Source organism: Aythya ferina, assembly GCF_964211825.1.
Source record: "Aythya ferina genome assembly, chromosome: 12".
NCBI lineage: Eukaryota > Metazoa > Chordata > Aves > Anseriformes > Anatidae > Aythya > Aythya ferina.
Genome location: NC_140308.1, coordinates 15,244,322 through 15,267,906, shown reverse-complemented (window position 1 = coordinate 15,267,906; position 23,585 = coordinate 15,244,322). Strand labels below are relative to the sequence as shown.

The window sequence follows — 23,585 nt, the reverse complement described above, 5'->3', positions numbered from 1 at the left end:
AAGAACGGAGCAGACGTTTGTGGGGACAACTATTATCTTTCTCATCAGATTTTCCAATCCCTACTGAAAGCCTGCAGCAAACAAAGAAAAGAAAAAAAAAAAAAAAAGGATGGGGTGGGGGGGGTGAGGTCTGATAGCAGCTCTAGACAGACATGGCTAAATAATCACTGTTTAATTAATCAAGATCTGACAGTGCCACCAATAGTCATAAGCCAGGACGTGAATAAATTACTTTTGTCTTTATATTTCTTAGAATCCATTGAAACATACCAAAGGAATAAGGCCTCAGATCTTTGGGGTTGAACTATATGTAATATCCAAGTACTATATATACATATATATAAATATATAATATTTGGGGTGGGGAACAAGGACAAAATCTTATTTTCCAAGGTCAAGCAATTTCTTAGCAGCTCAGCTTTCCAAACTTACAGCAGTAACACATTCTTATAGGTAGTCCCATTATTTCAGTGGAACTGCTCACATGAAGGACACGACCGCAGTGCAGCCACGTGCAGGATAGGGCCCTGCGTTTTGAAACCTAATGTGTGATTTATACAATACACACCTGCTTTGAAACATCTTTCTGTTCCTCTGTTAGATATTAATCCTACATAGTAAATTTTGCCATTTATTAGCATACATTTGGAGTTTATTTTCTCAATGCTTAATCACGCATAGCACTCATTAGCATATATGAACACTCCTTTTCTAGAGCAGTTTGTGTAGAATTCTCATTTGGGTTAATTACTATGTAAGATAGCTAAATTCTAATTAAAATTCAATGGCACATGTAATGATAAAAATTTATCAATACAGGGTCCTTTTCAGCAGTTACTTTTATTAAATTACTTCATTGTTTATTTCTTGAAATTGGGATTTTAAATTAGGCTGGGTTTTTTACTGCCATAATAATGGTTTCACCAGGCTTTAACTGCAATTTTTTACTCCATATTTTAAGGGAATAAATGCCTTCCAAGTTTCGTATTTACTCATTTTTGGTTTGCTATGGTTTTAAAGATGTATATTAATCTCCATCTCCCAGCACAAGGTGCAGTAGTTTGGTACCATTCAGGCTAATGGCTAACATCCATTAACTTCAGGGGAACTAGGAGCCATGAAGCCAAATAGCATAGATCAAATCTCTCCATCGATTAAAACAATCCTTAAATGAGAGCTCTACTATTTTCCTTATACTACTAGCCAGTACTAGAGCTGTAAAGACCAAGTGTAATTAGGAGCAGTTAGTGCTAACCATCGCTGGTGCAGAGCTGAAGGCAGCAGCCTCTGCTGTTCCTCAAGCTAGCTCCAGTGCTGCACTTTTAGAAGTCACCACCGTGGATGTTCACACACATTTGCATAAATATCTAGCAGCTGAGGAAAATAGTTTGCTCCCGCAAACAGTCTTCCATTTTTAGACAAATTTTCTACATTAGGCAAATCTCACAGTTTAAAATATATATATATATATGGAAAATATTTTATTTCATTTGGGTGGGGTGAAATGTGAATAAAGAAATGTTTGCCAGGTTCTGGTCTGAGCTCATGCTTTGCTCGCTGCATGCAGGACAAACTGCTGGAAACTAAATGTGCCCTAAACAAAAACAAAGCCGAGCAGCAAAAACTCTTTTCTGCTGCACTAAATGCAGAAGGCTGTTATTCGCAAACATAAAAATGACTAATCACCCTTTAATCAAGTTATGGTTAATAAACTCATCCAATTTTTGCTTAATCATGTTAATATTCAGACATGTTAAACAGTAAATCCCTTCAGGCATGCAATCCTGTTTGCCAAGTTTCAGCCTACAACAAGGTGTAAATCTCTGAAAGCAGCCCTTTGGAAATGCTGACAAACCTTTGGCTGTTGTAGTATAAGCTGGAGTCTCTGTAAAACAAAGTGAAAGCAGAGTTAGGTTTCTCTCCTAATTTCTATCCTGCCTAAGATTCGCACAAGGTAATTCTCCCATCGTAGATTTACCCCTTGCAGAGCCTCCGTTGCTACACAAGTCAGAGAATATAATTGAAACAGGCAGGAAGAACAAAAGCGAACAATAATTAATTATTATTAGAGCATAATATTTATGACAAAATATAGTTGATACTTCCACTAATAGTTTAATTATAGTAGATCGGATTATCGGAGACAACTGTAATCAGATTCATGCAGTTGTTTGTTTTTAAAGGTGCTTTCTGACTTCTGAAGCAGAATAAATGATAAATAATGCATTTCCTCCGAGTTGGTGGGAAAAGTCAGGCTATAATTAGCATACAAAATTACATATTCCGACACTTGATGTTCACCGATGCCATTTCTGTCACGTCATGCAGCATAAATAAAAAGCTGGCAATGTGAATACCCGCTAATAACTTTTTTCTTCCCCAAAGCCCAAGTATGGCTTTTTGTCGAGTAACTCCTTACAGGAAGAGCCCCTGGATCCGAAGCTCCCACCAGCTTTATTCTAAACGAAAAGCCCACTTTGTGCCGCACGTGACGTGAAAACTGCAGACTGCTGCCGGATCCTAAAGAGAGGCGCAAAGAAAACTCCGACAGCATGGCAAGGAAGGCCCCTTTAAAGGCAGAACCCAGGGAGATGCTGAGCGGGGGCTCCAACAGAGGACCTTTGTACTTCGATGCAAATGAATCCCTGAAAAACAGACTGCAGACAATGACCAGGGAGAAGTCACGGAGAGCCAATCCATCTGCAGCTATTTTGTTAACTCAATGTTTCTTACATTCTTTCTGTTACACAAAACACTTGATGTTGACAGCTGTGAATTTTAAACAACTATTCTGTGTATGTTTTTCTAATTTTGTGTATTCAGAGAGTTTCCCTGTGCTGGGGGTTGAAAGCGGAATCCTTGGATTCTATAATTTAGAGATTTCATGCTTTTCAAATAGTCACTGCGACTCTGATGGAAAAACAAAGTGGAAATTAAGTGTCTAATGGAGAGGGCTTCGGATAGCAATAAAAGTGGTTGCTTTAGAGATCTTACACAGAATAAAATTCATATAAATATGAGCTACGATTACAGAGAGTCTCTGCAAACTATTTGCTGCATGCGGCAAATATATTAATAAAAAGTATGGAAACTTTGTTCGGCTAAACCACAGTCTGATTACTCAAAATCCACTCACACTTTGTAGTGCTCCTTTTAAAGAAAAACTGCAGCATTTTGAAGAAAAGGTTTGCCTTCAGTCAATTAATTAAATAAAATATTTGGATATCAGCAATTTGTCCGTGTAATGAATGAATTTTTTTTGACTAGGTCAAAAACTAACTTAAAGCAGATGCTGGTCTAAAGCATCTGCATCGAAAGCTGGTCTACATTTCTATGTATACTGAAGAAAAGAAAAAAGAAAACTCACAGTTAAAAGGCTCCCTGTAAAACAGAAAAAAAAAGAAAAACACAAACAAGATTCCCTTTTCCACCAAAAAAAAGACTCGAAAGTTGTTATCCATGGGTATTCCGTGATGCTTTGGCCATGACCGTGGATAGCTGTGCCAAGTGCTGTTATTCTGTTATTATGGATAACCTGGCATTTAGCAATCCTGGCCAAACCCTAGTTTTGGGATTACCCCCTCTGGATCCATGTCACTGCTGGGCCCACACTGTCCCCAGCAGTGAGCAGGCCGGGAGGAGGCCGGCCGTGGGGACGGGGGCTGTGTGGCCTCCTCATGGCTCTGGTGACGAGCTCCATGGCCGTGCCATGGCCATGCTGGGCCTCTCCCCACCCTGAGCAGCGCAGTGGTCTGGTGGGCTTCTCTGATGGTCCACCTCCTCTCCTGTGAGACCAGCAAGCAAAACTCTGAGGAGACAGACACTCCACCATGTTCCTGTCTGCGTCTTCTGCTCCATTTCCTTCCCCTCCACCAACGGCCTCAGTCAGACACCAAAACCTCGCTGCTCGGCTTCAGGCCTCGACGCCTCTCCTTGCAAAGCGTCTCCAGGCCGCTGACAAAAAGCCCCGCCAGCAGCCTCCGCACAGCCTGCTCCATTTTGACATTCTCCCTCCCTAAAACCTGCAGGAACCAAGCAGAGCAATGGCAATGTGGTTTTGCTCGAGGGAGGACAGGAGGTGGGTTTTGTCTAGTCTGGAAACATATTTTCACTTCTTCCCAGTCATTTATTGTTCTTCTTTTGGCACCAGAAGAACATACTTTGGACATGAATTTCTCTGTGGGTGTTACATGGGAAATTAATCTCTCTCCAAGGCATATACGGTCCGGGACAGTTTTGAAATACGTGCAAGAGGATGGAGAGGGAGTGAGGCCATGGAAACGAGGCCACTCCATGGGGCAGGCAGGGGCTGCACGCTCACTGCGGGGTGAGGGACGCTGCCCATGGCCGGGCACAGGACGAGCTGCCTCTGCTCATCTCAGCCACACCAACCCCGACCTGCACAGGCATGGTGACACACTCGTGCCATCCCCAAACACCCTCATCCTGTCCCCCATGGCTGCGAGCATCCCCAGGCATGAGGCACGAAGCAAGCAAGCTGTGGGGAAGGAGGGGACGCTTCACCAGCACGCACCGTAAGGTCTGCCGCTGCTGTAGGCTTGATTTGCCAGCAGAACATCCTGCATCAGCATTGCCTGCTCCCCTCTTCCCTCCTCACAGCGTGATTTCAGTCTCGTTATTTATTTTTACGATGCAGCATATTCCATTTACATGGCAGCTAAGTATTATAACCAGTTTGAAGTGCCCCTATGCTAGCTACTATTAAAAATAATAAAAACAGTAAAATAAAAGTTGTAGAACTTTGATCCAAAAGCTCAAGAGAACCATGAAAAGCTTTACTCTTTTTTTTTTTTGTTCATTTTCCTGAATTAGAAAAGAAGCAGAAACATATCAAACAATTGTTTTTTATATAACTTCTAATGAGTCACTGCAAGGCATTAGACACCACCATACACATAGATATTTAGGCACTCCTCTGGCTCAAAATTATGCTTTATGCAAACAAAAGGCCTCTCACTACAGATTTACACAATAGGTTTACGCTGAGCCACTACGATCTATCATGTAACTGAGTGCTTAATGACTCTTTAATTTAAGGATTATTGACACAAAAGATGTAACAGCTGCTTAAGAGTTACTACACAGCAGCAGCTTTCCAAAAAGATATCACTTCATCATTTTTGTATTTTCTAAACTATCCAAAGACGCTTACACTCATGGCAGTGACTTGAAAGATGGAAAAATTCAAGGGGAAATAAATTAGAATATACTTGACCTCAGTGAACTAGGAAAAATATAAATTTAAACCCACTTGGTTGAGAACAGATTTGTTTCTATTTATTTCTGACATGCCAAGAAGCTTATTTTATCTGAAGAGAAGCCTTCCAGACTAAGACCCTGTATTTTACATTGAAGGTCAAAAATTATTTTTTTAAGCAAAGTTAAGCCCCTTGCAAGAGTCAGTTGGGTTGTAACTGACAGCACATTAAGCACGAGTGGTAAGGAGCACCGCCGAAATAACAGAAACTGGACAATATAGGAGAGTTTGTTAGGGTTGTTTTTTCCCGCATGCGCTTGCGTGTATACATATATATATTTATAAACCCTTTAACAATGAATATTCCTGCTGCCAAGCATTCAGAGACAGGGCTGATTTCCTTTCAAGTAATTGATGTAGGCTTTCTTCAGTATCCAGTCCAGACAAGTTCTCAAACGTGAAGCAGGAAATCACACCGTCAAAGGAAAGCTGAGCATTCCTGCCACACGGTCCGGGTCAGCCCCTCAAAAACACTAGATTTATACTACTGCTGCCAAAAAAACTTGCATTTCCATGCCCTCCTGTTGCTAAGATAAAGGATGTTTCCTACTGCCTCAGAATGCCGTCCTCATTTAAAACTCCAGCTATGTTCTGACAAAACATGCTGCTGTCACCCCAAATTGAGCAAATGAGCCTATGTCCTACAGTATAAAGACCAAAAGAGTTATTGAATATCACCCGGGGAGCACAAAATGAAAAGGCTCCCATTTCTTCCTGACCTTTTTGGGCATTTTTTCCTGAAATCGGCCTAGCCCTTCAGCCTTCATTTCTCATTCTGTCTGTGGTAGCACAGGAAGGACAGCTTGGACTTTTCAGTTTCAAACAGATCAAGTTTTGTTAAATAACTTTTTTTTTCTTCTTCTTCAAACCAGAAGCGGAAGGGAACACTGTGAAGAAAATGGAAACTGGCAAAGAGCTTTAACTTCAAATAGCCTTGTAAGTCAGTGTTGATGTGCAAAACTAATTCTGTTTTTTCGGCATTTAAATATAACCCGACAGTTGCAAAGGGGAGGGGTAAGGGTAGGAGAAGTGTGCTGCAGATTACCAGCCAAGTGCAAAATGCGAAGAAGTGTAGTGTTATGCCTTCTGTTTATCAAAAGCAATACGGATTAGATTTATTGGCACCATGCTTTACAGAGGAGGCTATATACAAACTTGCACTGGAAAGTCTCAGGAAAGGGCCTTGGACAAAAAGCACTGCTGCACCCCCGGTGTCTGGGAAAACAACGCCTCACCCACGTCAGGAGGGGAAGTTTCCACAGAACAAGAATCCCAAGCTTCAGTAAAAAGAGATATGCAAATAGCCTCATTCATTAAAAAAAGAAGAAAAAAAAAAAAAAGTACCACTGAATATAATGTATCTAAATATTTGTTCAGGGTTAAGTGGTGTTGTCTAAACAAGCAGAAAAGCTCTTTTTTTATGTAGATTTCCTCTGCTGTTAGGAGTGCCAGCTGCATACTTACTGCTTGTTTATTTATATGCTTTTCATTTCCTAGAAATCTTCTGTGTCATTTTTCAGATGCATGGGGTAAGCAATATTCTGACATCGTGTAACTCTATGATCCATATCATCATCTGTTTGAGCTTTAGCTTACTATCTATTTTTACCAGTCATCATAATATGCTGATGGGAAACTGCACACTTCTCATCCTTAAAGAACAAGACCTGAAACTGGACGGGTTCTTGTTTATCCACTTGTAATTACACCCCACGTGCAAGAGGCCACATTTTCCTGGGGTGAAACGTCTGCCCGTTCAGCACAGCCTGCATCCCAAACCGTTGTTGTTTAAGCCTGCTGGCAATGCTGCTTCCTACAGCAACCCAAATTTTGCCTCTCCTTGTCTCTGTGGCTTTCAGCGTTGTCATTACTTGATGCTGTTGGTCCCATGCAGAATCCAGAAGCACTTCATAGCTAAGAGGAAGAAAGGATTTCTACCACAAGAAACAACCATTGGAGCACGGGGTCAACAAGCACTACCATTGATGTAGGACCTGGAGCGCTGAAGGGTGTAAAGACGGCTGAAGTGCAGAATGGGATCCCGACTGCCATTAACTCATCGTGCAGGAGATCTATGGGATCACTCAAGCAGAAGGGGAGATCTCTGACAGCTCACTCAAAGGAAGATGAGGGAATGCTACCATATTGAATAGGCATCTGGAGGGGAGGCACCTCACTCTTGTCCTCATCCTGGTTGCGAGAAAGCAGTTCTATGAAACAAGCAAGAGCTGAAGAATTCCAGAGACGGATTTTTTTTATTTTTTTTTAGGGGGGTGGGAAAAGGCTTTTAAACATAGCATATAAAATTTCTTTTGATCCTTTAAGAGAATATTTAAAGGCGGACACTCAAAAACCTACCAGCTTTACCTTATGCAGTGATCTCAGCATCTCACTAGAAAATACACGAAAAGTGATACAGAACCTTGTGTTACTGCAAACAGAATGGAAGCATTTATGGGCAAGTCTGGCGTCTGCTACAGTCTCAGTTCATTATTGACTAAATGACTGCAGATACGTAAAAAATTAACAAACAAATTTCTACTTAATGTCTGTCCTTGTGCAACACCAGTATTCAAGTGCTACATTCCAGAGAAAAAGCCACTCAGGAGCCCCTTTTGAAGACAGCATTAACTTCATGATCTTTTTTTTTTTTTTTCCAAATCTATTGTTTGCATGAAGCTTTTTCCAGCTGGTTAGTCACAGCAAACCAAGACAGCCAGTAATCAAGGACAACTCTACCTGATGAAGGATGGGCCCCTCTTGGTGGGCCCCACTCTCTCAACAGCCATTTGTTGTTGCTGAAATTACATTTTCTCCTGAAATAATCCTGGAGCCCCCAGATAGCAGAACACCAAAAGGGAAAAATTACTATTCAGCCTGTACGAGACCTTCGTGCTCACATCAATAGCCAGAACAAAGAGACAGACCAAACTAAATATTTGAAAATGAAAATACAACTTCACAAGCAGAAATGACCCTTAAACTCCCCCCCAGATAGAAGCCCCAAGTCATCAGCAAAACTTCTGTATAGTTTCATGCGCAGAACTTATTTTCCTTTACCAGTGCTGTTCACCTTTACTTGCATAAATAGCTCTTCTCCTTTCTTCTGTGGAGGAAAGCAATCTACCATGCCCAGGTGGATTTAATAAGGGAGGTCTAATACTGGAGGTCAAAGAATATGAATGGATTAAAAGATTAGGGAGAAGAGCATGAAGGCTTTCACCTTTACGGTTCCTGTTCTGAATTCGTCTGATGTCAGCTGTGAGCGAGCAGTGTAACCATCAAGGAGCTGTGGCTGCATGGAAATCTTTCCTTCAGCTTCGAGGAGTTACAGTAAGGGATCATTAAAAGAAATAAGTCTGAATATTTTGAAAATATTTACTGAGACTGCCTCTCATTATCAAGCCCCATATCTACTTTTCTTTTTCTTCATATTCTACCACCATAAACACCACGGTGGCTTTACAGTTAAAAAAAGAAATCCCAGACTCTTCACTATTAAATTCAAATTTACCAGCTATACCATCTTTTTTCCCATTACTTCAAATCTCTTATATCAAACAGATACCCCTATCCACCACTTTCTGTGCAGTTTCCTGTTAGTTGAGGTGTTCTTCATGTACCAAATTACACTTATTATGAGTGGTAAACTGCAAAACAAAAGCAAAAACAAAAACAAACACAAGAAAAAAAAAAAAAAAAAAACACAATCTGACTTTGGTAAAATTTATTCCTGTAGTCTTCATGATCAAACCAGTCCACAGTAGCCATGGACTGCAACTTAACCTCCCCCGGGATTTTGGCAAAAAGCACGTCAAAGTGGTTCATTATGGCATTACCAATGGCTAAAAGCGCAGCAGGGTTTTACCACGCTCATGCACATAAATTCTCAGCCATCTTTTAAGACACAGCTCACTGCTTCAGCTCCACAAGTTATGCAGAAATTATCTTTTTTTTTTTTTCCACTGCTGAAGTCCATATTTTCACTTTCACATAGCCAATTGGGAATGCAACCAGCAAAGTGCTTGAGAAGTAAATCAGGCATACATTTGGGGTCCTGTCATGTAGGAAAGGAGGGAGCTCAACAAGTAGCACGCTGCTTCTACATATTGGAAAAACACTCAGAAGAGCTGGGTGTCGTATTTGGTTCAGGATTTAAAACCAGCCATGATTGCCTCCAAAATTCCTTCAGTTAAAAAAGCAAGCCGCACAACAGAACCGTCAGCCGTGACTGAGGCTGGTTGAGTAATAAACTCAAAACTACATAAAATGAACCTCATGTTTCCATGGTGATGAATACATCTTTCTCTTCAGAGTGTCTTGTGATGTAGAAAACATTCCCCAGTACTATTTTGGTAGTAATCTTTCTAATGGAAAAATCACCATCTCGGACAATACTAATGAAAACGCCAACTTGCATTAATTTTAGGATGACCTTGATAAATTGGCAGGTGAAGATGAAAGCAGCGCAGTGCCCAATGGAAAAGTAAATCAGTGAAGATGCCCACTAGTGACACACATATATATTAAAAATTAAATAAATAACTAACCACAAGGCTGGTGGCTGCTAAGATGAACGTGCAGAACTGTTCATCTGCTTTACCTCTCCGATACATGCTAGTAAATCCATTTTTGCCTCAGTAAGCTTCCTCGACAGTGAGAAGATTTAAATCTTCTCAAACAGATACAAAACGTATCATCTCCTTAGGCTAGCCTTGCTTAATGGCAGTGAGGCATGGCCAATTGCAGCCACTCTTAACAGGAGATATTTGACAGGTATAAGAGCAGGCATATACTGTAGGAAAGGTCCCAAAGCTCGCCATCAGTCACGAGGCTGCTCTAAGGGTTCGAACTGCTAAACTCTGTCACCATCACTTAACTTACAGCGGTCCTTAATGTGGTACGGTGTTCTGTTCGGAGGGGAAAAAAGAAAAAAAAACCATCGGTACTTGCTTGACTTTGATCCAGTGACATGTTTCTGAAGGAAAGCACCTGATGGGACAAAGACGTACTGCACTTCATTCAGCGCGCATGCCGCAGTCACAGACCCTTGTGCTGGTATCCACGAGGGCTCAGCGCTGCGAGCTCGAGGCAGCTCTGCTGCGCCTCGGCATGGGAAGATGTTCCCTGGGCTCCCTCAATAAGCAAATTTACCTGTCCCACTCAGATGGGAGAAACAAGGCATCTTAACTTGCAACCAGACCGAGAGAGTGTTGGCTACAGAAACAGAGTGAAGATTTTGATTCAAAAGGCACGTAAGCACAAGTGTCATTTGAAGCACGTAAGCAGATGCTAATAGGCCTGCTCAAGTGTTCAGAGTGACACATATGCATAAGCACTTTCCTTGAGAAAAAACCTGCAGATATATCCAACTGTTTTACTGACACTGTAACTGCATTTAGTTAACAGACTCAGATATGTTCAGGGCTGCACTTCTTAGAGCACAATCTTCTACCAGATGCATATTGGGAGGATGATTTAATCAGAAAGAACTTGACAGACTCTGAAAACAGAAATGAAATACGCTGCTTTTGGTATAAAATCGTCCTTGCAAACACCTAAATGACACAAAATGCTAACTAGCTGTGAGTAGGTCGCAGGTATTTGTTGTGGATATAATTCATATTCAGAAATCCTCCAGTGATTTTCTTGAAAAACTGGTTGAGATTTGACTTCTCTCTGTGTCAACAGAAACTGTGCCCTACACATTTCATATTCTTCCTTTCTGTTTTATGCACTAAATCTGAAAAATATTCAGCAGAATAGTGCTGTTCTGATACATTTCTAATTTAACAAGCAGCAAAGCCATACAGGCTAGAAATAAAAGATTACCTTAAAGAAAGACATGAGAAGGAGCCAATTATTCAAAGATGTGTCAACGTGTGCAAAGTTTATGAAAATGATCATTACATCTGAGTAAGTCCTGACTTTATATGGGTTACTTTTTTATTACCGTTGCCTTAGAAAGCTATTTGTTTTTTAACAGAATTAATCTTTCTGTTTAGCCAACAGTCCATAAATGTGCCATTTTGTTATTTCAGATTAGGGAGAAATGTACACGGTATTAGACAAACACAGCAAGAGGTAATCCAAGTGATATACTTGGTCAACATGCAACAACAGTGAGGTAGCTTTTTCTCTTGTGATCTCTGATAGTCAAGAGAAGTTCTCTTTTTCCTATAATCATGAATCTAAAGCCACCGAATATGTCAAGCCAATTTTCAGCATGTTTTTAGAGTTTCCTCACGACTTGGCTCCAATATTCAAACACTCATTAAATTGTTATGAGTATTCTTATTAATTAACATTCGGGTCTTGCAAGAAAATGGGTGATCCGGAAAAAAAATCAGGTAAAACGTTTAAATTTACTAACTGACCCCAGATCTCAGTAGAAACAAGCAAGATCTAGTCCTAGTACTGCCCTTGAATAATGTCGCATTCAGCATCCTAAGAGTATTGCAATTAAACCACAGTCTAATTAGAACACAAAAGACTTTTTGGTAATGAATCTTGCTGGCAAAGAGCATCTTCAACACTTACTTCACAAACAATAGCAGTTGTCGAGGGATGCTAAACAAATTTCAGAACTGGGTCTTTTCACGGCAATTTGGAATATTTGAGATTTTGGTCTTTGGTCCACAGTGTCAGCTAGTTATTTATGTTCCCAAAATGTACTAATGATCTCTAAGCAAACATGCACCATTTAAAAAATTTACCAGTGTGCCTGTGATTACATATGGCTTTCCAAGGGAAGCCTGGCCTATCCCTTTCTGACCTATTTTCCTCCAGTTCCGCTTCTCTGTCCTCTCAGCTGAGTGCTGGAAGCTGCCTTGAGTGGGATAAAAATAACAATAAAAACCCAGCGCCTACAGCAACCCTCAAGCTACAGAAGGTGAAAAGAATTACATTCTTAATTCACAAGACTCTTTTTACATATAATCATTCCTTTTAGGTAAAGGTCAAGTTACAAGATTTTTTGCATTATGCATAGTGATTTCCATTTTGGCTTATTATTCGGTGGTATAAAATTTATGATGTCAGATTTCATGACAGTTAAACCTGAGTTTGTTCTATTTCAGAATGACATCTGGGTGTAGAGAATAACAAAGCTTCTACATTAAAATGGCCTCACATTTTTAGGCCAGCTCCAATGAAAGACATGAGAACAGCAGATACTTCAACAGATGTTCAGAAAAATATTTTACTTTTCAAGTGCTGCTGAACTAAAAGGGGTTAGAGTTGCATAATGGGAAATGAATCATTACAGTCAATCATGAAAAATATTCAATTGTTTGGAATCAAAGAGTTTGGAAAAAACCTCTTATTTCAGTGCTATTGCAAGACATTTTATATTCAAAAGCAAATAATCTAAGAAAACATTCAATGCTGCTGCTTAATCCACTTATGAGAAAAAACAGGTTCTTCAAGGAAATAAATGTATAAAAGCACATGTTTTATTTGTTAATGCGTGTAGCAGATAATGATTTTTAGCTGACAGTACAATTCTTCATTATGACAATGCAACATCCTTAGTGAAAATTGAGTAGTCTTAAGGTGTTCTGTGCTGTTCATTCATGCAAAGAATTCTTGTCAAATATTTTAATGAGAAGAAAAGTATGGCAGTCGAGATTAAAAGTCAAGGTGACCTTTAACTGTGGAAAACAGTATCTACATATCACCTTACATTTTTTTTTAAGGTCATCACTTCTCTCTTGAAGAGTCATTCCTTAAATGGGAAAACGCCGTGCATGGAAAGAGCTAACTAAAAACTGTCCTCAGCTCAGAATGAAGCTCAATGTTACACCTACTTTAAATCACACACATCCTTTGGTATAGACCTCAAATGCTCGTTGCGGTGTCTTCAGCAAAACGAGCAAGAAAATTGCACGTTAGGAAAATAGTGGATGTACACCCACCCCATGCTTCAGTAAAGCAATAGAGTGATGTCCTACGAGCTGTCACTCCTCTCTAGGAAGAAAGGCAGGGCTGGGGCCTCTGGCTCCAGGAGAAATGGAGTGACCTGCTGTCTGCTGTCACACTCCAGGCTGCACAGGTTAGTTGAGCAAATACTCTGCTCCTTGCACGTCATGCAAAGGTTTTGCTGCATGAACAAAATCCTCCACCCTCAATCTGGCCTTCAACAAGTACCAGAACAGTTTGGAAACATCGTTCTGGTTACTGGAGGTGAAATACAAACACGTCATCAAATACTGGTGTTTCACAATGTAGTTTTGTGTCTACTCAAAGTAGCTGTGGCCAAGGGGCGATATCTGTACTGCAGCCCCCTTCCCTCTGCTAGAGACCCCCCGAGACCCCTCTCGCTGCCCTGGGCAGGACGCCAGGTCTGGATGCCAGCCTGCAGAGCCCTGCATTTGTCCCTTCTGCCTCCCAGCCATTTTACAACATCCATTTACCCTCTACAGCTGGAAAAGGTAGCAAACCTGAAAGAAGGACAAAGTCCTAGAAGGCCTTAAGCTGTTAAAAAGAAACTCAACAAATAAATAAATAAATCTGTGTGGATACAGAAAGAGGCATCATGTGGCAAGGGCAGATTGAAAGAGACCTCAAGGCTGGTCTTAAATATCATGGTGAACCTGCTCTCTCATTTACGTATTTTGTCTCTCAATTTATTCACTTATCTCTCATCTTCGCTCACTTCCCCGCACTGGAAGCGGTTCGGGTATAACATGACATTAGGGCGGCGATAAGGCGTTCAGATCAGCATTGGTTTATGTCCAGCCGGCTTGGCATGAGCTGCCCACCAGCACAGGCAGAGGAATGAATGTTTTCTTGTATCTGTCCACAAAGATACATTCTTAGTTATATATACTAAGAAGATTACTCACAGAGAATCATTAATCATCTTTATCACTACCAAACATAGTATCAAGCACATACAAAAATGTGTTTCCTAATTGCTACTATGGAGACAAAGGAACAGAGGAATGGAAGATGAAAATAAAGTACCAGGTGTCATTTCTGCTGAAAAATTGTACATGAAATAATTTAATTAATGGGTGATATCATTTATACAAAGTTCTAAGTGAATCTTAAATAATTATAATACCCAAACACAGTAAATCAGATTTTAAAATTGCCTAAGAAAAATATTGTGGATAAAGTTGCCAAAACATACAGTAATGGGATGAATCTATTAAAATATGGCAATACTGGCACTGCTTTGAATCACAGCCTGAACTTGCAACAGCTCTAGACTTAACAGATTCTTTATAGATTGGTGTTCTTCCCCATTAAGTTTAACCACTTATTCTGAAGACCTGTTTACTGCGTACTGTGTAAATAAATGACTGAGACAATCCACATATTTTTTCTAAGTACTAAAAACTGATTAAATAAAGTAAACAAAGATACATTATATGTTAATTATTTCATATATGTAATGTATATAGAGACCTCTCACATTTTGGGCAAATGAACTTACTGTATCTTTCAGGAATTTCCAAAGAGTTTAATGAAAATCAGATTTAAAAACGTTATGCTACTTTCATTTAAAAATATTTTAACACTTACTGGTTGGTTGCTAACATCTGAAAAATAACACATCCTGCAACTACTAATGCTAAATACTCTCCTCACTGAACACACAACTGTAATTAATACACTAGTCCACTATTTTACGTTTATTGAAAAGTGCACAAAATTCCTTTTTTAGCCACTGAGGAGACTTGGCACCGGCTATAAAAGATTTATTGATCCAGTACTAACTAGAGTACGTCACGACTAGCCAAGTGCCAAACAGTGCCTTTGCACCACCAGATTGTGATTTACAAGGAAGGAAAGGAAACTGGAGTACTAATTAGATACAAAACCCGAGGCTTAAAAAGTTGTGTATTTATAATTAAGGTCTTGCAAAAGACAGAGTCTTTCTATAGTCAAGCTTTTATACCAAAATCTTTTCTCTAATAGAAGTCCACACATGCCATTTTCTTTACTAGAATGCTGAGCTCAACTTTAAAGAAACTGTTGCCACTCTCAAAAAGAAGTCATGCACCTTTTGAATTGAAATACTGAAAAGATTTCTTTCATTAACAGCTGATCTTATTTAATTTTGATTTAAGAAAAAAAAAGTCTACCAACTTTACAATGGTCAGTTCTGAATTTTTGGATCATTTCCCATATTTCTTTTCCACTAGGACAACTAACAAGGCACATAAGAATACTGTTAGTTTTCTTATATTTTCACTGGAGTTTCTAATTCTAAGAGATGATCTTAACCCTGTTACCTTTGGAAATAGATTACTTGGGATAGGTCACACCTCACACAAGACGATACATTTGAACTGTAAAAGTGAAGCAAAACTGGTCCAAATATCTGAAGGACACATGATGCAATCTTATATTGGATCAAGGCTACTGCATCAAATGAAATCAGCCCGGATAAACCAGAAGTGCCAGCGCTTGGAGGATGACATCTGTTAGCCAAGCTACATGCTAACAGTCAGCAGGCTTAACCCGACGACACGTGAGAGATTTCATCACTGAAACAACCCAGGTTCCCAGAGCTTATTCTGGTAGATAATAAGGGATTTACCACCACATCGGCTGGTATGAAGGTTGCGAGTGAGAGCAGCAAGCTTTTCCAGAAACACCTACTGGCACTGCAGTCACTTTGGATCCAGTTTCTAAGGCACAACCCCGAGGCCGATGCCCATCAGCAGCTCAGGTGAAGTGATAAGCTGAGTCAGAAACTGAGTCATGAGAAAAGGGATACAGACAGCGCAAAGGAAGGGGAGAAGCCAGATTTATGATTTAAGCTAGTTCTGGTAGTGGAAGGCGCATCACACATCTATTTGAAAGGCAACGTGAAATTGCTCTGCAGTACTTACCGCTTGTAGAATTCACTACCAACACACACCCGTGTTTTCCAGAGGTCCAGCTCCACAAGATGTGAGTCAACAGCCAAATAATGCATAGCTTCATTTCAGCCTTTAGGTAGACAAAGCCTGTAGAAAACATAAAACAAGAAAAGGATGTAAAATTTAATATCGATGGTTACTTGAAATACACCAATTATGTTAAATACACTTATAACAAGGCACACTTCCACATTTGGTGTCTATTTAAAACCTTATTAAGAGCAAAGGACACAGAAGAAACAGACTGTTTGATCTGTTTTGAAGCTATGGGAATAGGAAACAAGTTTTCCTGCACCGTCTCCCAGGACCATCAAACAGTCCTTTCTTACATGAATAAACACACAGCCATATTCGAAACCCTTAACCTACTGCTCACAGAGAAATCCCACTTGTAGGCACAGTTGTTTATTAAGACTAACCTTAGTTCATTTTCCAGTCATATTTCAGAGATAAGCAAAAATTATAGAAATAAAAATGTCTAGCAGGTAGTTTCATTTGCCTCTTTTATTACAAATCCATATTCAGATATGTTAATATAAAGATGTACAATATTACATAAAGGGCACAAAACCTGACATTGTGACACTGGTGGTTGAATGGTTCGCTCATTGTAGCGGCTCTTATTCAGCTATTTTCTAGTGCTCTCATCAGTCTTTTGTGTGAAAGTCTTTGGTGAGAGTCAAGTCTGAACTGATAAGGCCTTGGAGACATAATCACTGGCCTTCATTTTCCATTGACAGCACCGCACAGCCAATTCACAAACATTTTCATATTAATATTGAGCAATTTCCCTACATTCTAATCCATCAAAGTAGGCTATTAATCCTTTCCCCCGCACTGTTCTCTATTCAAATGCTAACAATTTTCTTCTCACAAGCTAAAACATTTGTCCTACAGCCACTCACACAAAGACACTGTATTGTCAGCAGTGATTGATCAGAGTATTAATATGAGGGATGCGATGTAAATTGTGTCAACGACATCGCACAGACATGCAGGAAAAGGTCTTTTTTAAAGGATAAACCAAATGCAAAATATAATAATTTCTCCAGGAATGCTCTAAAGCGGGCTGCCCGGTGCATTTTATGGAAATTTATGAAGATATTTAGGGGTGTAAAAGGCTTTTGGCTTTGGAATACAAAACAAACAGCAGGGATGCCCTGCGTGCCGGCACCCGGCGGGGAACAGCCTGCAGCTGGGACTGGCTCGTGGGCTGCTCGCAGCAGGAGAGCCGCCGAGGGGCACTGGCTCTCTAATGCCAAATCTTATACAAATGGGGGGAAGAAAAAAAGAAGACCAGGATAGCCCTTTAAAGGGAAAGGGCTCTCACCTTCCATGCTGTAAAACCCAAACACTGAGGTCAGAAAGCAGCTCTGCCCCCCAGCCATCCCTGGTGGCCTCATGGATGGGCAGAGGCCACAGACGCTCCTCACCGGGCAGCACAGCGAGCCTGTGGAAAAGGACACGTGCATCCAACAGGGCACCCCTCGCACCCCAGTTTCAAGTGATTTGGGGTTATTTATTAAAACAAGGGATGTGCAATCTTAAAATGCTTTAGGCCTCCCATGTGCAAATACAAGCAGCAGTTTCTGCTGGGATTAGAGAAGCTTCGCACAGGAGCAGAAAGCAGAAGGGGGATGATGGGGTACAGACACGCCGTGTGAAGCGGACATGCTGCCTGCAGCAGAGGGGTGAGGCCGGGAGGCTGTGGGTGCCCAAAGCTTTTGAAGAGCTGACGCATCCTGGCACAAACCAGGGCAGTTTCAGGGATGCTGCAGTTTTCGGCAGGTCGCAGCGACTCTTGGCACGGTGCTCAGCGCTTCGGCCCCGCCGCGTGTGCCCTCCTCCCCGGTGTGTGGGCAGGGGACACCAGCACCAGGCACTGTCAGCACGTCCCAGGCAGCAGCTGGGTCTCCTGCCCATGCTGGGCTTAACCCGCATCTCTAAACCTCATCTGTGAGGCACCGTGGCTCAGCGGGTGCAGGAAGAGCCGTTTGCCTCCCACAGACCTGGGAAGCTGTGGGGGGGGGACCCTGCTAGTTGGTAAGACAATGACTGATCCATCTAAAATAGTGATTTGCTCAGGAGTCTACACAGAAAACACAAAAAATGACCCCCAAACTTGGAGAACAACCCCTTTTCTCTGTTTCTGAATGTTGGTGGATGCAGGGAGGCCTGAAAGCTACTGCTGCTTCCCAGGATCAACGTCTTGGTGGCACAGAGCACACCACAAGCACCTCCATTTTTAAAACCTCCATATTTTTTAAGAGCCTGCATTTCTATGCCATGACACCGTGTTTCCACACCACTTACCTTCGGTACATTATATCTTTACAATGAGTAGTTAAAAACATTTGTACTTTAAAGCCACTTAGGAGCTCTTCCAATTACTTACATTAGCATTCTGGCAAACACTCAATCCTTTTCAGTGTTGAGTCAGAGCCCTGAGTCTGCATCAAAAAACTGTCCAAAAAGCAATTTTTCTCTTCTCCCCTCCCAGACACCTGGAAAGGCTACCGGGGGTTCTGCTCCAGGAGGGAAGAGGAGGCACTCGCTGCCTGGTGGAGTCCTCCCCTGGAGGACAGCTTTCAGGCCTCATCCTACAAGGCACAGCGTCCCAACTCCCAGCACCTAAAGCAGCCCAGGAGACGTGGTGAGAGGCCAAGGAAGGAAGCTGTTCTTCCTCACAAAAGCCCGAGGCCAGCAGATCTGCGAGATAAGACACGCGGAGCTGTGACTTTTTGGAGAGGGGTCGAGGAGGAGCGCCCAGCTGCCTCCCTCCATCCGCGGGCCGATGAGTCAGGGCAGCCCCGCTGCAGCCGTGAGTCACCGTCCCACGGCGCCACTGGGGCGTGTGCTGCAGAGGCAGCCTTGGGGATGAGGTCTGAAACAACGGGCCCTGGCCACTTCGTGCTGCCGAACGTCTCACGGCAATTTTATATAAATAAGGGTGTTTGCTCCACTTGAAATATGGCCAAGATATCAAGGTTAAGCTTCCACTTATATAAATTAAATTGGATAAAGTATTAGTCATTTCCTGTCCCAAGCTGTTATGCATTGTGATGTACATTATGAAATAGTAATTTTAAACCCAGAAATAGATTGACTTCAGTTTTAATTGAAATAATCTTTATTTTGTAATTAATCTATTATGTGCCGGAAGACGGATTTTCTTGGGTTTTGTGCTTGGGCGTTGCTGGATAATGTTTGCTGAAGTGGCTCTCATGCAAAAAATAAAACCCTGAATTACATTACTGTAAAAATCAAGTCTCTGACATATCACACTCCAATCAAGCAGAAACGGCAGGAAAAAGAGGTGCCACCTACTAAGGGGTTCACTCTCAAAACAAAACGCACGCACCAAACTCCCCAAAGACCTAGCAGCACAGAGACCTTCACAGGACATACATTTCACTCCGAAGGCCACGTAAAGATTGTGGAAACCTAGATCTGCAGGTTTGTTTGATTCCTTTCACTCCCTGTTTCCACCACGTCCAACACTGGGACCGTGCGTCCCAGCTGCCCTCCCGAGCCCACCAGCAGGTCCCCACCGACCCTCTCCTTCCTCCCCAGCTTTGGCAAGTTTCAGGTCACACTTACAAAGGCTTCCTTTAGCTAAACTTGGGTCAAACCCTGTTACTCTTGTTCTTTGATGAAGCAAGGATTTTTTTTCAAGGCAGAAGGGGTTCTGTTTTAAACAGTTTGGTGTTTTAATAATTATTTTCAGCTGTGCTGCAAGTGTTCTAAGAGCAAGCGGAATTTACAATCATCTCTGGAGAAAGACTGCCATTAGTAATAAAGAACGGCTTTATCCATTTTTCATATGGAAGTCGCATTCACTTTGTCAGTCTTGAGATTTGACAAAGTATAATTCAGAACAATTCAAGCTCACCTTCCACTGGACTGAGTAATCAGATTAGACGAGGAAACCTCGCAGCGGCTCTCCAGAACTTACTGCACGACTCCTTATGAACCTCGCAGCCTATATGCCCCTTCATTTCCTCAGTAATACATGGCTGTCACTTGAAATTGTGTATGCAGGACGTACAACAAAGTCTCACAAATTTAGCTTCAGCACCAGAAGAAACTAGTGATTTGGAAATAGAAGATCATGAGTTTTAAGCTTGCTAATGTTTACGAAGGCCATGCAGTTGCTGTACGGGATACAGAATAAAACTCAGAAGTGTGCACGGCTGTGGGATGGTACCAGTGTGTAGACAGCAGCTGGCATTGTGTTCCTTGACCCTGCTATTGGCAGCATTGTTCCTAAAAGACATTGCCTCTAAGGTGATGTCTCAGCATTGCATTCTTAATTAGTTGATTTTTTTGCCAGTGGTGCTGCTTCTTAGATATAATACAGTAGATGAAAGACCTTTAAAAATACGGAGTATGACACGGTGTAATTTGGCTAAAAGATTTTTTTTTAAAAAAGACAACCATATGAATTCATTCAGTAGCATGGGAGGTAGAATGACAATTAAAAAAGGCATAGAGAAAGCAGAGGTTTATTTTGAAGTTAGGCTTCCTAGAAAAATAATAATGTATTCTTTTCTATGAGGCTATCACTGAAGATTTTAGCCTAAAAATTAGCATACAGTGAAGAGAGAATACAAATGCAATTCACTGGAAAGAAATACTCACACACTGATATTTGCATCTGGATTTTTGTTGCTGTTTCAGTTTAAAATTTTTCCTATGTTTGTGTTTAAATGTACTTTTGCATCACACATAAAAATATGATAACCTTTCTGATATCAAAGTATCCTGTTATGTGAGTTAATATAATTCTGAGAAGAATGACTTTGACCAATTGGCGTAGTGGCTCACTGCACTAGTGAACAAGGTTTTCTGCATCCAGTAGTCCAAAGTCTGAATGCTATGCAGGCTGAATAAGGAGATGAATTTAAAATCTGTAAATGACAAGTTTGAAACTTGACTGGATCAGACAAAAGATATTATATTTAACACTGCACCCTCTATTTTTTTTATTCCCCAAACTTCCTTTAAATCAATTGAATAGAATAATCAAGAAGTGGTTCATAATTGTCTTTGAGCTGTTCAATTTTTCCTAGGTCTAGAACGAAAAACATGAAAAAGCGGGTGATAATGATTAAAGTTAAATTTTATCTAAATATACCATAGGAAGATTCTTAAATGATTACAAGATAGAAAGAGTAAAAACAAACAGAAAGAAGTTTTGAAGAACAGCATGTGAAAAGACCGGCAATTTACACAACTTCAGTATTTTATAGAAGGCTAATCAAACAGTACTCAATTTATCTTTGATCCTTCTGAAATACTCCCTAGGGCCTACTCCGGACAGTACTTCAGTGACCTTCTTCCTTGAAGAAGGAGGAGTGTTGCCTTTTACTTTATTTATATTTTAAAATACGGAAAATATCACACCATAATAAAGCAATCAACCAGTAGTCTGTGTGCTCCAGTAACTGGAAAGGATAGAAAGTCAGTGAGTAGATAATTATTCAAGGTCAAACCTTTCTAGTGTGGTGCCAGAAAAAAAGCAAACAGTGAGGGTTAGCCAATACTTCACAAACACTTGTTTAAGGATTTCCTAATTACTATAAGTGGTTCCTCTGGCCCTGGCACTTAAAAAGGCAGCTGTATATGCATGATGTCATCCCTTCTTCCCATTATCTCTGCAGTAAATTTGCAGGATTAAGAAGCAAGCAAGACTAAATAGTCAAAATAATGACGATTTTTCGTGTTTCCTACCATTAAAAATTAATTTCTCCTGTTACAGAAAAAAAGGCAAATTGAAACATGGATGCAATTAACTAGTAAGGTATATTTGAACTTTTTTTTTTGTCCAAAAATCAGAAAAATGCAATTATCCTTCACAGACTTTTCTGTTTAAAGACCACATGTATGCACAGCCACATCATAGCACCGTTCCTGCTATCTTACAGTTCTAAAGATATAAATCACAAGCTGATCATCAAAAAAAATAAAATGAAGAGCCTCAAATCTCCTAGAGCACATTGCACAGGCAGTGGCTGGGCCAGGGCATTATAGCTGTTCAAGGCCAGAATATAAAATTCAGAGTCCGCAGTTAGGACACTGTGAGAGATGCAACAAGCACAAAGATAGCGTAATACCTGCTCACTGAGACACTGCAATTAATATTCCTGCCCTTCCCCCTGAGATCGTTATCAGTCTGTACAACCATGAATGTAGCTTCTTGCTTGGGGCACCACTGGTGAACAGAAATGGAAAACCTGGGTTACAATATCTTTGCTAGCTTCAGGTCTTCTTGATATTCCTCTGTCTAGGCAAACTTATTCTTAGTGAGTTTGTAGCTACTCGTTTTTGTTTTTTTTTTTTTTTTTTTCCCTATTTTTTCACTTTTTTTTTTTTCCTGCATACTTAATCTTATAATCCCCACTACAATTTCCTCCCATATTTCATAGACTTTATGTCATCGGTGTACGTGTGAGTATCATCAGCTCTCAGACTGGGTGGAGGTCATGCTCAAGGTGGTGCAAATTGCTCAGCCAAGTCATCCTTCAGCACACAGATTAATTCCTCCTTCTTTTCTACCTGATGTGCCAGGGAATCTAACACGGAAGCCACCCTGAGGAACATGAGCACTGACATTAGCATCTCCAAGCAGTCTTACAGAGCTCCCATCTTTGGCACAATTATTTTAGGGTGAATTTTTTGTCTAAATTCACCCCTGTATTCCAAGTTACCAATGTGACCGGTTTGCCTGGTACAATTCTTCTCCCTCCTGTCCACATCTAGCAGGAGCTGCTGAATGCTGCCACAAATAGTCTGTTTTAATAACATATCAGAAGTTCATGTTAACACTGTAAGCCAATGCATTATGCACTGATATGGCTCAAGCTGCATCTGTCCTGTTGTCTGCAGCTTCAGATATAACAAATGGTCACCAATTTAATTTCTGTACTACACGTTCCCCACCTAGTAAAAAAGCACCCAGTATTTTTCTTGGATCAGGCTTATTTCACATCCTGGAACTAATGATATAATTTCCCAGCTGTCAGCATCTCAAAACATAATGACAGATCTGAGTAGCTTCTACCATGGTCTCTTTTAAATAACTGCTGGTGGCTGGGATCCTCTGCCTGGGACGTTGGTCTTTGTCTCCAGGTGTGCACAGCATCCAGAGGTGGCCACTGTGATAACATCTTCCCTAGAAAACACCACTTGGTTTGGGCTCTGCTCGAGAAACACTCTTTATTTTACCAGGGGAGATGCTGTCAGCTCATAATTGAGTACCTTCTAGCAACTAGAAGTAATTTCTGCTTTCCCAAAGCAGTGCTGGCAGGCACGCTCCCACCTGCCCGCGGGGTGCTGCGAGCACCCGTCACCACGGCGCGAAGAAGGGCCAGAGCCACGACGAGCTGTGAATGCTCAGCAGGCTCACTGACACCAGCAGAAGCCTTTCT

At 41.0% G+C, this 23,585-nt stretch overlaps 1 protein-coding gene across 1 annotated transcript in view; it reads right to left on the bottom strand.

Moving 5' to 3' along the window:
- LOC311443263 (uncharacterized protein) overlaps positions 1-23,585 on the bottom strand; it is a 471,777-nt gene that overhangs the window by 108,475 nt on the left and 339,717 nt on the right. The window contains exon 14 of the mRNA XM_084533324.1: positions 16,126-16,242. Coding sequence (XP_084389450.1) covers positions 16,126-16,211 — 86 coding nt within the window. The 5' untranslated portion in view covers positions 16,212-16,242. The remainder of the gene's footprint in view (positions 1-16,125; positions 16,243-23,585) is intronic.